We start from the raw sequence: 16,829 nt of genomic DNA, 5'->3' as shown, positions 1-16,829 counted from the left end.
CACTCCTAAAGGAGGTTTTTTTTAGCCAGATCCATTACAGGTATGATGATACAAACCATGAGGGGCCTCAGTAGAGAAAGCTCTGGGTGTAGTATTTGACAAGTTTAAGTATAGTCAAGTGGGGAGAAAAATAGCAGGGGGAAACAGGAACAGGTAATGGCACAACTGAATGATATATTCAGAAAACAGAACATAAAGCAACATTGTAATTTGATTCAAAGAACACAGAATTAATTTTGCTACAGACAAAAAAGAGAATATTGATACACTAGAGGTGATAAACAGGCCTCAAAAAAAAAAAATTAAAAAAAAAAAAACAACAAGAAACAGGCTTCAGACACATGTAGAGCTAGCAAAACTCTATGATTTGATCACACTTTTAAAGTACAGACATTAGTACCTCATGAAATTACAAACAGTACTACCAAGCAGCTAAAAGTTAGATGACTTGGACTAGATCCACTTAAGAATGGTACCTTCAAACCCTTATTGTAGGTCAAACAAAATAATCAATTTATAAGTGAGATTAAATAAGACTAAAAAAATTGGAAGTATTGACGAAGAAGAATTTTCTTGATGAAAGCTTTTGTTGTTTAAGGAACCAAAAGAAGTAAGCGTATAAAATCATACAGCAGACCACCAAAAATCTTATGTCTTATACCAGATTAGGGAATTTTCACTTCATCTTATGGCATGCAACTAGTTTTGTTCTGTGTATGCATCCCACTGTTAACATGTGCACAAACAACCAGAAAGACCTGGCAGTCATTATAGATGGACTTCTAATACGCAACACTTTTGGCATAAAATAATTTGCATTTATGTCATTACCTTATTTATATATGACAGAGTATCAAGGCACAGGCAGGCATGACTTTATCAGACCCATTTGTGTGAAACACACCTTAAAATACAGTTTCCAGAAGAAAAACAAGACCAAGTCAATTTGACTTGCTTATATTGAACCCAAACCAAAAAACCATCACTTAAATGGTTTTATAAACCTGATCCCAAGTCAGCATACACATGATAAGGCTATAGGCAATACTTTAGATTCAGGGATGCAGCCATAACACACCAACTGATTAAAAAAAAAAAAAAAAAAAAAAAAAAGCCTCTGGAGAATACAGCAGGCTTAATCTTAATCTTACATCTGCTAATTTTGGTGAAACTGTGCTGTCTCAGCAGTGATGGTGTGAACATTACCCACTCAAGGCAAGATCCAAGGCCTATGGAAGCCAAATCCTTGAATTAATTGTATGATAACACATGAGTTGACATCTACAAGCCATTCATAGCCCACAGCCACATCTCATATTGATTACCATTTCTTATACCTCTCAATAAGAAAAGTATCAACGAACCAATCATTCATTTCAGATAGAATTGAGGACAAGTGACAGGAGAGAAGTTAGATTCCACAAAATAACCAGACAATAATTTTGTGTAGGATCCTTAAAATTATCTTTAATTGATGTCAAATATGAACAGATGAACAAAGAAGTAGGGAGAACTGCATAGGTGAAAACTATGCATTTCAAATAGTTCAAGAACTCATAATATTTGATGTTAAAAAAATTATAAATCAACTTTACTAATGGAAGTAAAATGAACTGTATCAAGACAATGAAATACATATTTGATTCAACATGAGTACACAATTTGTAATGGTGGAAATAAGTACAGCTGTGTCAGCTTAGGTGTTTTGTTGCCCTGATGGTGCACTTTTATATTGAGAATTTTTAGTTCATATATTTGTAATATTTGTCCTTTAAAATTAGAGGTATGTCTAAAAGGCCATACACAGTCCATAAAAAGCCCTAATTTATTCATTACAAATGAACATACTGCAAAAACAATGGTTTACTTGGAAAAGAAAAAAAGATATAAGTTTGGCATGTTATAGGTAGAGGTTTGCTGAATTTAGGCATAAAAATACCATTTTTACTTTTGTACAAAAGTAAATTATACATTTGATTCCAATTACATTATAGAAATGTCCCTGAAAAAAAAACAAAATGTATCAAAGACCGATGCGCCAAAAGGAACCAAATGTGACATGGCTTCATTTTATTTATTACAGAAACAAGAAATGGAAGATGATTTTTAAAAACTCATAGTGACATTTACTAGAGTCTGTTAACAGATGAAATATACAGCTTTATTTAGATATTAACAAATATTTTGAGACAAATTTTGGTTAAGATCTCAGTTTCATTTTATTTCCTTTGAAAACATTAAAGCATGCTATGCCTTGACAGCATAAACTGTTGACCTCACTGGTGGCAAGTTCGTCTGTACTGAGTGTAACAGCAGAACACCCTGAAGTTTCATTTTGCAGATACGAATACTCACTTCTCTTTAAGAATACTTGATTAGTATTTTAGGAAAAATAAATTTTACATATCTGATTAAATAAAAACAGAAAAGCAGAAAGTAGAAAAATAAACATAGCCTGAAATAAGTCTAACCAAAACTAAAACATAGGTCCCTATTTAAGCATCCTAGGAAAGGAGTCTATTTCAGACTTGTGACATACAGGTCTGGAACAAACTTGCCATGTTGAGCAATCACAAGGACAACTTTCATATTGCATAAATCTCTGTGGCTATTGAGGGTAAATCACACTTTGGAGCTGATTTTTCCTGTAACCAAAATTTCTATGACAACCAGTGGCATCAAGCCTGCTGAAAGGAAACCTGTGGTACTTTCCTGTTCTGTACACTAGGAGAAATTAATTAAAATAGAATGGCACTCCTCAAAAATGATTAATCAAGATAGTTTTAGAAAAAGTATATATTCTCTCTACATAAGTGCAAATTCTAAAATCCAACTTTCTACCTTTTTTTTCTAAAAAAATTCAGCTGTCCCTAACCTACTGTTCATTTTATTTCAGTTAATACATATGCATATAAGAAACTGCACTGTCAAAGTCTGAACCATGGAAAACTGACATTTGCCCTCAGTTCCTTACAGTAGCATATTTTATGCTACATTTGGATTTCAGCTCTTTATAACAGAAAGAAACATTCTGTACTTTTCTCTAAGGAAAATAACTGTCCACTAGTAAAAATGCATCAATAAAAGTAGCAACTAGTCAAACTGTTGATTTGGGCTAACATAGCCTCTAATGAACAATATACAGCTGATTTGCTAAGAAGGGTCTGAGCTCTGAAATATCTCTTTGGATAAAATCACTATTGAAGCAATACATTTTTGCTAAGTTTTGTCCTGCCACCAGTGCTTTACACTCTTTCAAGTGCTTACTCATCTGATCTACAGCACATCAAGATAAGTATGAGCACAGTTAGACACTCTGTAATTGGATAATAGTTTACTTGGGCCTTGATCATTGTAAGCAATACTACCTGGGAGACAGCTGGATTGACTCTCACATCTACAGATACATAAACCAAGAATGAAGGAAGGAAACCACTGATATTGTCCCAGGAACGGGATGTTAGCCTATCAGCAAGCCAGGCAGTGAATTTCCAGCATTCAGACTTCCACTCCATCTATCCAAATGCTCTAGTGGTACAATAAAGGTTTTATAGCACGTGGCTACCTCTAGCACTGTAGTGTCAATCCCATTACATTTAATGAGTACTAAAGGCTTATCTGTCTGAATTAACTTGTAAGGTAGATGAGGTAAACTGCATTAAGCCCCATTGTGTACAGAATTAAGGCAGCCTTAATTCAATTCAGGTTACTTTCCTCCCAGAATGAATGACTCCAAATCAGATTAAGGCTGCTTTTATACTGCAACAGAATGTCCATGCTGGGCTTTTAAAACAGTTTAACAAATCTACATTATACTCACACCTTTCAATAATTTGGATTAGTTTTCTTGAAGTCTCTTGTAGTGAGTTATAAGAGACTCTATGCAGGGAATCTGTGTAGGTTTTCTAGAATGCTGTGAACTCGCATCCTGGCTTACTGTACACTAACTGCTTCTAAAGACATGTAAATACACATCATTGTCTCTTCTGGAGCTGCTGCACAGTGCTCTCAGTTCTGTGAAGGAAAGAGGTACACAGCCTTTCATTTTCACTCTCCTGTTGCTGCTCTGACTGCTTCTTAGTGATCTATTGCTCAGAGTGATAGGACCAGATGGAGAATATGGTCAGTAAGATCAGTCTCTGGGATTCCTGCCCACTATCTCCCCCTTTCATTCCTATCTCTACACCACTGAGCACTGCTGCCTCACTCATGTCAGATCAGTTTCTTTATCCTCTTTGCAGAGTGGATGAAGAAAAAGCCACATAGTGCAACTGAGAACCTAGCATCAAGAAGTGGCTGGTAAAGGCGGCTGGAATTGCTGCCTTGTCTTATCAAGCCACAGCCCAACTAAGATTGATGTATTTTGTTTTCTCTGTCCAGCAAAACACAAGCATTACTTCTGGTTATTCTCTACCAAATGAACGAAAATCTTGTCTTTTTCTCAGAGACACACTGACTGGCCATCAGTTCCTTTCCAGTCCTCTTCCACTGATATAAACAACCCCGCAGAGTTTGTGGCAAAAAGAAATGTAGGTCATAAGAAAAAAAGAAAAAGAGAAGAAAGGAGAAGGAGAAGTAGAAGGAGATGGAGAAGGAGAAGGAGAAGAGGAAAAGGAAGGGGAAGGGGAAAGGGAACAGGAAGGGGAAGGAGAACGGGAAGGGGAAAATAAAGAGAATGAAAAAAAAAGAAAGATGCTTAATAGTGAGAACAGGCAGTTGGCTAAGTGCACTTTCAGTCCATGAATACATTTCAGCACTTCTGCATAAAGGGAGTAAGCTTTTTTTCTTATTGTTGTTGTTTCTTCTGTGTTTAACTGACCAGAAATGCTTGCCTATGCTACATGATGTTAATTCCTATATTCCAAGCATATTTAGATCCTTTGAGGTACGCTATAAATGGGCAAAACAATATTCAGACTCCCCAGGCCATCCTGAGCCCTTACGATCCACCCTAACAAAAATAGATAGATAGATAGATAGATAGATAGATAGATAGATAGATAGATAGATAGATAGATACTGCATGTAGCACTTTTCTCTCTGCATACACAGAATTATTGTAATTCTGGTCATTAAACATAGGTATGTATAACCAACTACAACAGAAATAGTCAAAGTGAGGCTTCATGTTCCAGATACTTCTTTCTCATCTTCAGTCCAATAGCACTTTATTTTTGCTGTTGCACAATTTATTATTGCTGTTTAGTTGGTTGATTTTTTTATAAGTTGAGTGCAGCACTCAAGTCCATTTTGACTTGAGAAGTCATATACTAGAGTACAAGAGTTTAGGAAGATCAGGACCACCAGATTTTAGTGAGGAGAGAGGTATACAATGGTCAGAGGAGTGAGCAGAGAACAAGAAGAAAGCTTTACAACATCTATCTAGCAGAAGTAATGCCCTGTTTTATTTGATAGTTCGCGTTTCTTGCAGGAGTTAAAGCTCAGTTTCTAATCACCTTCTCATCATTAAGACTCACAGAAGCCACACAGTGAAAAATAAAGCCAAGTCTTTCTGGAAACCTGTTAGGTCAGGCTTGTGCGTAACTGCAAAGTTAGGGCTCTTTACCACTCTAAGTGCCTTGTTTATGCATATGTGTAACACACACACATGCAGACACACTGTAAGAGATTATTCTTTTACATCACTGTCTCAAAGCTTGCTGAGGACACAGATGAACAAGTCCAAACAAGTCCTGGACAAGGGTTGAGAAATCCGTTGTCAGAGGGACGCAGATGGACAAGGCCAGAGGCAACGAGAGAGAGAGATAAGCCACAGAAGCCACAGATTAATGGCCAGGAAGCAGTCTTTTGTGTGGACTTATCTCAGGGGAGATGGCCATCTCAGGGGGTACTGCACATGACTCTTACCCAAGCACCCAGGAATGCCACGATGGCAGAAGAAGTATAAAAAGGGGACCAACAACCATGAAGTTAGGTTTCTGACAACAGATTCCTCACGACTTGAGACCTGCATGCTGAAGAAGAACAAGAAGGTGTCTGATACCCAAAGCCTCACGAGCTGATGCCTGCATGCTGATGGACTCTCCTGGGCCTGCTACCTGAAAGCTGCTGCTTCCTCCTGGACTTACCCTGTGGCTTCTTCCTGCTACCTGCTTGCTGCCCAAGGACAGCCACACTGCTGCTGCTTTCCCCCTGCGCTTTTGCCTCGGACCATCGGAACGGGATGCTGCTGGATCCTGCTGAGGACTACCCCAGCTCTACCCAATTTTTGCTTCTTTCCTATCTTTTCTTTCACCCTCTTTCCCTTCCCCATCTCCCTGATTAAGATTTGCAAAAAATTGGTCGGACCAACGTTTGAACCATTGCTTCTTAATCTCACACCAGGTATACATATGTCAAAGAACCTCCTCTCCTTTCTATAAACTGGAGTGAGACACACATGTACATATTAATACACATATATACATATATTATGAACATAAGAGAAAAAATGTTCTGTACAGTGTGGAAGGAGAAATGTTCAACAGCAGTTGGCCACATGCTAAGTGCAAAATGAAGATACTCAATGTATTACATTTAGAAAATAAAGATTAGTGCCTACCTTAGCTTTGATCAAAGATTATGATCACCCAGGGCCTAGCAGTCAAGGCTGGCACATTGCAGAACATACCTTCTCCTAGCTTTCTTTCCTCCACAAATACCATGGTAGATGTACAGCAAAGTTAGAGAAAAGCAAAAAGAATACAGTTTGAAGGATATGTGAAAGGATTTAAGATCTGACGGGAAAGTAAATGGAAGAGGCCTGGATGGGAGAGCACTAGAAAGCTTCTGTTGCCTACAACCTGGGTAATCTAAAGGAAAGAAAAGCAAAGCAGGCAATCTGCTGCCTGGCTATGTGATGTCACAGATAATGCTAATCCTTAGACTCTCCTGTGTTCTGCCATGCTGGGACCAGCTGTCAAAAGCTATCTCGTGGAATCATAGAATCACAGAATCATAGAATGGCCTGGGTTGAAAAGGATCACAATGATCATTGAGTTTCAGCCCCCCTGCTATGTGCAGGGTCGCCAACCACCAGACCAGGCTGCCCAGAGCCACATCCAGCCTGGCTTTGAATGCCTCCAGGGATGGGGCATCTACAACTTCCTTGGGCAACCTGTTCCAGTGTGTCAACACTCTGTGTGAAAAACTTCCTCCTAATATCTAACCTAAACCTCCTGTCTCAGTTTATTTCCTCTTGTCCTATCACTATCCACCCTTGTAAGCAGCTGTTTCCCCTCCTGTCTATAAGCTCCCTTCAAGTACTGGAAGGCCACAATGAGGTCACCTCAGAGCCTTCTGTTCTCCAAGCTAAACAAGCCCAGTTCCCTCAACCTTTCTTCATAGGAGAGGTGCTCCAGCCCTCTGGTCATCTTAGTGGCCCTCCTCTGGAACCGTTCCAAGAATTCTGCATCTTTCTTGTGCTGGGGGCTCCTGGCCTGGACGCAGTACTGCAGATGGTGCCTCACAAGAGCTGAGTAGAGGGGGACAATCACCTCCCTCTCCCTGCTGGCCACCCCTTTTTTAATGCAGCCCAGAACACAGCTGGCCTTCTGGGCTGCAAGCACACACTGCTGGCTCATGTCCAGCTTCTCATCCACCGGGACCCCCAAGTCCCTCTCTGCAGGGCTGCTCTCAAGGGCAGATACAGTGAAAGCAGTGATATCCCTATAAGCAACTTAGAGAAACTTTAAGTCTTACATAAACACAGCTGCAACTTATTTGGCAAAAGAAAATGCTAAGCCTTGCAACAGTGAGTGGCAAGGGAAAGACGTTATCTCACAGGGTTCTGGTTTTCTTTGCCTGCCTCTTCTGGATTGCTCTCACTCACGGCTGCTCTTTCCTTCCTTCTCTATATCTTTCTGTGCTAAGCCAAGAGGCAGTGCAGAACTATTCTTCCTGTGTGTTGGTCCTTGCCCTTTCTTTACCTCTGATCAGCTCAATTCCTGGAGGCACTTTCAGCAGTTTAGAGGATAGAAGATAAAGGCACTGCACAACTACTTAAATCAATCAGTTAAGTCTCTTCAGTGAGTTTTAGGGGAATACAAAAAAATTTCAAATGACTGAAAAACAAAACAAAACAAAACAAACAGCTCCTGCAATTTGGATGCATATAGTAGATAAGTTTCATTTACATTCTGAGAATGCACCAAAAAGCATGCATCTACATCTTTCAAATATAAAGTATACTAGGTTTTAGGTGCTGCTATATATAACTTGTCTTCTTAGTTTTCCATATAGCTTTCCCTTTAAGAGATGGGATATATCCCTTTCTGACAATCCTGGACAAAAGCCAACATGGTTTCCTGAGCAGTGCAGGAAACAGGTTTCCCTAATCTTCCATTCAGGCCTTTGATCTATTAAGCACTTTTTAATTTTTGGTTTTTTTTTTTTTTTTTAATGATTATTATTGAATTCATGCATTAATTAAAGTTACACGTTATTCAAATAGGCCATAATGCTGAATATTTGAACATGCTTTGATCTCCAAAAGTTATTGTTCCCATTTGACTAACATACACTTTAAAGTACTAGTCAACAATTTAGTAAGTTAAGTAGTGCACTTCTGGTGAATGCAACCCAAAATAAAGGAAAAAGGAAAAAAAAACAAGAGAGATAAAGGACCTATTTTTAGAAGATTCATTTCAAACAAAAGCTTATCCATTATTGTCTGAGGTAAAGTTTCAGGCATGCGATTATAAAATAAATAGCATCAATTTCAAACATGCTTATATTAAACTATATTGTGCTGTCTTGCAACAGAAGAACTAGAAGTTTTGTATACAGTTCTGGATAGGGAAAAGTGCATTAAGATCATCTGCGCATGAGAGAACTTAGCAGCAGTGCAAATGTTTTGCCTTCAATTCTGTTTGCTATTTTTAAATAATTATTCTATGGATAGAAAAAAGACCAGCCTTAAGTGTATTTAAATAAGGTGCTGATGTGTAGGTAGGAACTATGTACTCTCTCACATAGGGTGCGGAAGGAAAATTTGCATCCCTTCATAAAAACAGTGGTAAACGTTTGCTGCATGTTAGTACTTTTTTTACTATTATCTGATTCACTCCCTTGCAACTGTGCATGTTTGCAGGATATTTTAACTGGAATCCATGCATACGCTTCAGTTTTAAAAATTGTCTTCCTTAGTTGAACTTAAGTGTGTCAAAAAAAAAAAAAAAAAGTGGATGGAACAGGAAAAGTTTAGGTCTAGCATCATTCAGTTTAAAACCTAACTAGTTCAAATAATTATCATTTACCAGATGGAAAATGTGGGGTTTTTGAAGGTAAACAAAATTTTATCATTCATGGATCCTGGAAGCCTCTTTATCTCTGAACAAAAACTCACAATGCAACAATGCATTTACGAGGTAAATAAAGCATTCAAAGACTATCAGTAAAGCATCTACAAAGTGTGACTACGTCACTTAAGTCTTCAAGCTGTGAGTGGGGATTTTGGTCTTTTGTTTATACATCAGTCAGCAGCTTGCTTTTATTAACACAGTTTTGGTTGGCTACAGTGCAGTTGCCAGTTCTGAGATTAGCCTCCCTAAAATTGTCTATGCTATTATTCATATCCTCTTCGATTTCCATATACTCAGATTTGCTGATAGTGGAAGAGCTGCGGCGACTGAGATCACTGTCAGATGCTAAATTTGGGGAGCTAACATGAAGTAACTGAGCCTGTTCTTCCCCTTCTGTTTCTCGGTGGTAGAAGTAGTTGAAGTTGGACACGATGACAGGTACAGGCAGGGCAATTGTCAGCACACCAGCGATGGCACACAAGGAGCCTACGATTTTGCCTCCAATTGTCACAGGGTACATGTCACCATAGCCCACAGTGGTCATGGATACCACCGCCCACCAGAAAGCATCGGGGATACTTGTGAAATGAGACTCAGGTTCTTCAGCCTCTGCAAAATACACCGCACTAGAGAACAAAATCACCCCAATGAAGAGGAAGAAGATTAGTAAACCTAGCTCTCTCATACTTGCTTTGAGGGTCTGTCCCAGAATCTGGAGGCCCTTAGAGTGCCGGGAGAGTTTGAAGATTCGAAAGACTCTTACCAGTCTGATGACTCTCAGAATGGCCAAGGAGGTGGCCTGCTCTCCCTTCTGAGTCCCCTCCCGCTCAGCCATCTCAGTGCCCAAGGTGATGAAGTAAGGGATGATGGCCACAATGTCAATGAAGTTCATTATATTCTTGAAGAATTCAGTCTTGCTGGGGCAAGCAAAGAAACGCACCACCAGCTCAAAGGAGAACCAGATGATGCATAGGGTCTCTACAACAAAGAAGGGATCTGTGAAGATATTGGATTTGTAGACCTGAGTGGTGTTGTCAGTACGATGCACTGTATACTCCTTGTCCTCCTTCAGCTCAGGTAATGTCTCTAGGCAGAAGATCACAATGGAGATGAGGATCACCATGACAGAGACTATTGCAATGACCCTTGCAGGCCCAGAGCTTTCTGGGTACTCAAAGAGGAGCCATACTTGACGCTGGTACTCTCCCTCCGGCAAGGGTCTCTCCTCATCTTTGATGAACCCTTCATCTTCCCGGAACTTCTCCATGGCTTCCTCACCCAGCTCATAAAATTTTATTTCCTCAGAGAACATGTCCAAGGGAACATTGACCGGCCGGCGAAGCCGTCCCCCAGACTGGTAGTAGTAGAGGATGGCATCAAAGCTGGGCCTGTTTCGATCAAAGAAGTACTCATTGCGCAAAGGGTCGAAGTACCGCATGCGCTTCTTGGGGTTGCCCAGCAGTGTGTTGGGGAACTGGGCTAAGGTCTTTAGCTGTGTCTCAAAGCGTAGTCCAGCAATGTTTATCACTACACGCTCACAGCATTCATGGTCATCATGGGCAGCAGGCTGGTAGCTATCCTGGGGGTGACCAGGTAGCACAGAAGTCTCATCCATGTTCTCTCCAGCCATCACAGTCATTGTGGCACAGAGAATGAGGGACCCAGGCTGAAGTGAGGAGAGGAAAAGAAAAGAGAGGAGAGGAGAGGAGAGGAGAGGAGAGGAGAGGAGAGGAGAGGAGAGGAGAGGAGAGGAGAGGAGAGGAGAGGAGAGGAGAGGAGAGGAGAGGAGAGGAGAGGAGAGGAGAGGAGAGGAGAGGAGAGGAGAGGAGAGGAGAGGAGAGGAGAGGAGAGGAGAGGAGAGGAGAGGAGAGGAGAGGAGAGGAGAGGAGAGGAGAGGAGAAAGTGCAAAGGCAGTTCAGTGGAGGATGGTGGGAGGCAGGGTGTGGAGATAGGCTTGGAGACTGCAGGATGAGTGGGAATGGAGAAGCCTGAGGAAGGACTGGAAGAGAAGCCTAAAGCTGGAAATATCCACAAGGGGAAAGAAAAGGTGGGATGCAGGGAGTGGCGTAAGGAATGAAGGGACAGTAAAGAAAGAGAGAAGTACCTTTGGGGGGTGAGGGCAGAGGGCAGGTAAGGCGAGGGATCCTGTCCCCCCAGGCCAGGGTGTATGGGGTGCACCTCCTGGCTGGGGTCCCCTCCCCAGCTGTCTCCTTTCGCCTTTAATTCGATCCGGCCACTTTTCTTGCCAACTTGATCATCACTGTGGATGCTGTTTTGAAGTTACCATACACACACACACACACACACACACAAATAAATTAATAAATAAATCACAAGGTGGCTGGGAAGCAAGTCCTTGCAATGCCAACTCAGCAAATTTCCATTGTCTGCCCCCCGCCCCCCCCCCCCCCTCCGCTTCTCCTTCCCCCCACTGCCCTGGTCCTCTTGTGCACTGGGGAAGAAGAGATGGAGATATTCAGTGTTTAAAGACATAAAGCTCACTTGCAGAATGGAGGCTGCCAAGAGAGAAAGAAGCATCATAAATCAACCCTCAAGCCCCACTACACATACATACTCCACCGCAATGGATTAGCTTTCACATCAGCAAGAATATCCTGCTTTGCTCACTATGGCAGTATATGAAAAGCCTTACACATTCCTGTACACCCCTGAATGCACAACAGCACCTCCAGGACAGGAAGAGGTCAATATGAACCTGCAGCCTTGCTGTGCTCTTCTTGAGTGCTTCCATGGAGGGCTTACCATGCAACTTCACTGGGATCAGCTCCTGCTGTAAGTTTCCTGACCACCATGCATCCCACTTTGCAGATGGTAGAGACTTAGCTGAGCACTGACAACTTCATCACACAGACTGAAGGGATATGGGGAGAAGGAGTGAAGCATCTCCCCTCTGTTTTGCAGCAGTTAAATGCAACTGAGACGGAGACATAGGAATGAATTTTGACATTCCAGACCCAAACTGTCAAATTAGGGTCCAAGAGCTGGGGAACAGAGGGGGCTTTTCCTTACCTGCTCTGTGTGAGATGCGCTCATTAGGAACAGGAGCCAGTGCCAGAATGCGACAAGCCGTCTTGCAGCACCATCCAAAAGAATCTGAGCAAAACAAAAACCGCAGTGGCAAACTCAACCCTCCTCCTCTTGCACCTTTCTTAATAACACAGCGGTCACCGTACAGCACTGCCTGCAAGACACTTAAATATTCATGCACTCAGGCTGCACCAAGGGCGAGTGGGTTTAAGTAGTTTCTGCTGAAAACCGCAGTGAGGGAGTCGGCGGGTGGAAGAGAGTGCAAAGTGTCTTTTTCCGAAGGCTTGAATTAATAAACAAAAAAAGGTTGTCCTAAGTATCTGCTGGCTCTCCCGATCTCTTCCTTTAAGACATCTGGAGAAGGAGCCGGGTGCTGGACAGCGTCGGCTAGAGAGCCGTGAGAGATCCGCAGTCCCGCAACCGCATCTCCGGAGTGGCTCTTGGCTCGTCCCAACGGCAGCAGCAGCAGGAGGCAGGAGATGGACGCATGTGGCAAGAGCAAATGGACTGCTGAATACGTAAGAGAGAGGAGCAAACTCGATCCATGTCTTGACGCTGCAGTATCAGCAGAAACCTGAGAGCTGTTTGATGCAGCTCTGGCAGCGGGAGGGGGGAAGTTGCAGAGGAGGGGGGCGGGCACGCTGTCTACCGCACCACACTCCCCCGATTCGCGAGCTGTCCTCCACCGCCAGCGAGGCCTCTGCCGCCGCGGTACACCGAGCGCCGCGCCCCCGACGCAATGCGGGCTGTAGTCCCAGCCTCATGGGCCCGGCCGTTGCGCGCCGGACAGCCTGGCGGGGTGCGGCGGGGCAGCGCGTCAGGGAAGGGGGTAAGAAGCGGGCATCTCCGCTAGGTTTGGAGCGTCATCGCTCCAAAGAAGAAAAGAAAGGCTGGAAATTCAGGCGGCCCGTGCAGGTGCACATATAACACTCCTTCGCCGGGCCGGGCGGGGGGTGTAAAGTGGTGGGGACCGAAGGAAGTGCGCAGCGGCCGCTTTTTCTAGGTGGCCAATCTCGGCATTCGCAGAGGAGCAGCGGGATCGGTTCAGAGCTCTGCACGTACTGCACGGAGCCGTTCTGCAGCCACGGCGGGCGGCGGCTGCCCCTGAAGAGTCCGCACTTCCCTGCTGCACGGCCTACCGGATTCGGACCTCGACTCAGGCTGGGGCTCATTACTGTATTATTCTGCCAGAATCAGCCGGCATTCTCGAGCCGTGTGAGTGGAATGGGGAAGGAAGAGTTAATCAGCAGGCAGTATTAGAGGGAAATTGCCTTTTATGCTGCTTTATCCCACTGAATTCATTTAATTGATGAATCACATAACTTTGAGAGGGAGAAGACCTATTATGTCATCAGCTTCCCTCCTCTGCCAGTGCAGGACTGTTCTCTGCAGTATATGATAATATCCATTATATAAAAGCCTACTGCTCACTTTGTCAAAGCAGGAGTTATGATTAAAAACAACCCTGGCCCATGTAATCTAAAGCATTCTGGAGCTAAGTAACACCAAATCAATGTTTAACTGACCTTGTTTCACTAGGCTTTCACGTTACCTTCAATAAAGATCACTACCTTGACAGCTCAGAAATAGTTAACCACCTGAGATCATGGATAGTTTCTGCCTCCCTCTTATTTATCTCTGTGCTTTGTTTTGGTTGGGAGGGAAGGGGTCAATACTTCTAGAGCACAAATTGTAGTAAAATCCTCTTGTCCTCACTGTACTAACAGCTATTCTGTGTATTGTGTTTACTGACCCCGTTCGAAACAAAAGTGCAAAAGGAAAGATATATATCTGGTATATGCTTTCTCTTCAGTGATTAACACATACACTGAAAATGGTCTGAAAAGCTTCTGATGAAGTTCTTATCTGTCAAACTTGGGCAAAACAATCCAAAAGCTAAATGAAACAGAGACTGTCCTTCCATTGAAAAGTTACAGTCACTGATTTGATTTTCTGTCTGCTTATTTCCTGGCTCAGCAGTCAGCACCCAGCCTTAGACTCAGAAGCACTAGGCCATGCACAAACCACCATCCCACTTCTTATTCCCTGCCACTCCGCAAAAAAAAAAAAAAAAAAAAGTTTTCATTTAGCCTAAGATAACCAAGCTGCTTTTCAGCTTTTTGAGAAACTCAGCTACAGCCTTTGACTCAACATCCTCTAATGGCAGTGAATTCCATGCCTGGATGACACACTGCACAAAGCTAACTGCAAAATATTCAGAGTTCTGTATTCAGTGCTTTGCAGAAATAGCTTTGTAAGCTGGCACTCACCCACCTCTGATGCAGTGCTATATTCTCCTGTACTGATTTAAAGACAGATTCGTATGCTCACAAGTGTGATGAAAATGCAGATCTGACAATCAGAGGGCTGAGTTCAAGATGCTATTCTGCTCTGGGCTTCCTGCATGTTTACAGGAGAGTTTGCCCTTTCTGCTTTTATATCTGAAGAATAGGACTAAAAGCACTTCCTTTGCTTGTCATGACAGCCTAGGATGTTCATTCCTGAGGGCTTGCTTAGCATGGCAAAGCCTGAATTTTCATTGGAAACTGTGATCAAAAAAGAGCAAATTATCAAAAGCTTGAAAGAGGTAGTAGGCAATTTTTAAAAAACATTCAGAGCAGCTGCTTTTTAGAATCCTGCTAGACGCCTTCCTGCTTCCATAGATGCCAAAAAAGCAGTTATTCTTCCTTCCCTTATCTCTTACTGACAGCTCAGCTTTGTGTGGTGTTAGATCTGGAGGTACAGTGCATCACACCTCTCCTACATACACTCTCAGCAATGCTTCCACTTGGATTCTCCCATTCAGCCTGGTTTGGCAGAGTGGATGAGCAGAAGCAGATGGGGAATCAGCAGGTGTTCTGACTTGCACAGGTTGAGGAACCTCACTGCTGTCTTTGGTGGCTGCTGAAGTAACTTTTCACAGGGAACCCGAACTGGTAGGCCCCCATGTCAAAGATGGGTTGGCATGGCATAAGCAGAACCTTTTCTGCGATTAGCAGATTCTTGCCCTGTACAGAAAGCTGAAGACTTACTTGTTTTGTTCTGGCAGTTCCTTAATGAGAAAGAACAGATTTGTATTTTCATTTTCCTTTTGAGAGAAGAGAGAAAATAGAATTGTTGATCAAAACTCTTATTACGCTGTGGGGATCAACGAAAATTTGTATTGAATGACTGTAAATCTGAAGATGAATTTAAAAATAACCATTGATTTTATGCAGTTTTGAAATAGGCTTTAAACACTGCCACTAGGTAATCTGTTTTTACACCAGACTAAGATGAGATGGGACTGTATTGTTGTGAAAGGAGGATGTGGAAACTGCCCTCATTCCCATGTGCCATGACTGGGCAGAGGAGATGGGAAGCATGCTGTTTTAGGACAGAGTTGAGCCTCTAAAGCATCTGCATAATCAGAAAAAAATGAAAGGATAAAATGCTAATCCACCCCACAGTGCCCAAGATGTGCTACAGAAAACAGCAAAAATCTTGTGTGGATGTTCCCATTGGAAGAATATACTTCTGTGTGAACTGTAATTAAAGTCCTTAGCAACAACATTTTTATAATTTTAATATCACTTCCACCTTTGATCTCTTTCATGACTGTACATTTTCTTTCCCAGGGTTTTGTCCAACTGTCTGTTTGCTATTGAGAGAAACTCCTACTCAAACAGTTTGCACTGTTCTGTGGAATGAGGAGAATTTTGCTTAGACCTGTACACCAAGTGTTTAAAATAGGTTTTGTTTCCCATTTTTCACACCAACAACAGAGCTTGAAGAGAAGTCCTGAATGATGTTGTAACAGTTTCTTCCTTCTGTGATAAAACTAGTGGATAAGCACACTCAGGTGTTTAATATACATGACTTCTTTCCCAGCAGTATCTATTTTTGCCTTCCTTTATTTGTATTAATTATTAATAAGATCTTATACAAACACTGGGGGAAGAACTCCATTCATGAGTGCTGCTGGATATAAAGATGAAAGAATTAACTTTCCCCGTGTCACTCTGGAGATGAAAATCACACAAAATGCTGTTGGAGGAGGAGGGATATATGTGAGCAAGGCAGAAACACCAGAAGAAGTATGTTCCTGTAAGACAAAAAAGCAGTTGTGGCAACAAGTTCTTGTAATACCCTGCCAAGAAGTCAGCTTTGGCAACACTAAGTTTTTCCTTTGTGAGATTGTTTGCAAGGTATGATTTCAGCATATAAGAAAGATGCTTTAGCAAAGCAAACATGAATCTAAAGAAGGGCTCTCTCAAATAACATTTCTACTTCAACTACTCAGTAATTGATAGGTAGTGATGGTCACTGGGGCTTTATATAATATACTGCTTGTGGTAAAATATTTTAAATAGCTGTCACCATGTAATTTAAGGAGACTGAATCTACTTCAAAAGCTATGAACCTGACCTGAAAGATATGAAAACTTGAAACTCCACTGGCCAGAGTAATGATCCCCTTCCTTACATCTTTGAGGTACCA

At 42.1% G+C, this 16,829-nt stretch overlaps 1 protein-coding gene across 13 annotated transcripts in view; it reads right to left on the bottom strand.

Moving 5' to 3' along the window:
• Positions 1-13,147, bottom strand: part of LOC125688137 (potassium voltage-gated channel subfamily A member 1) — a 100,869-nt gene extending 87,722 nt beyond the window's left edge. For 10 of the 13 annotated variants that reach the window (XR_007374605.1, XR_007374604.1, XR_007374607.1 and 7 more), the window contains exons 1-3: positions 12,333-13,147; positions 11,407-11,571; positions 10,066-10,968 (exon numbers count right to left, since the gene is read on the bottom strand). Coding sequence is in view for 3 of the 13 variants with exons in the window: in XM_048933780.1 (XP_048789737.1) it covers positions 10,066-10,941 (876 nt within the window). In the remaining 10 variants the exon portion in view is untranslated. Of the gene's footprint in view, positions 1-8,364; positions 10,969-11,406; positions 11,673-12,332 lie in introns of those variants that run through there. The other 3 variants (XR_007374613.1, XM_048933777.1, XM_048933778.1) reach the window with 3 other exon arrangements.
• Positions 13,148-16,829: the final 3,682 nt, after the last annotated feature.

This window comes from Lagopus muta, chromosome 1, assembly GCF_023343835.1.
Source record: "Lagopus muta isolate bLagMut1 chromosome 1, bLagMut1 primary, whole genome shotgun sequence".
NCBI lineage: Eukaryota > Metazoa > Chordata > Aves > Galliformes > Phasianidae > Lagopus > Lagopus muta.
This window is presented reverse-complemented; position numbering and strand designations above follow the sequence as displayed.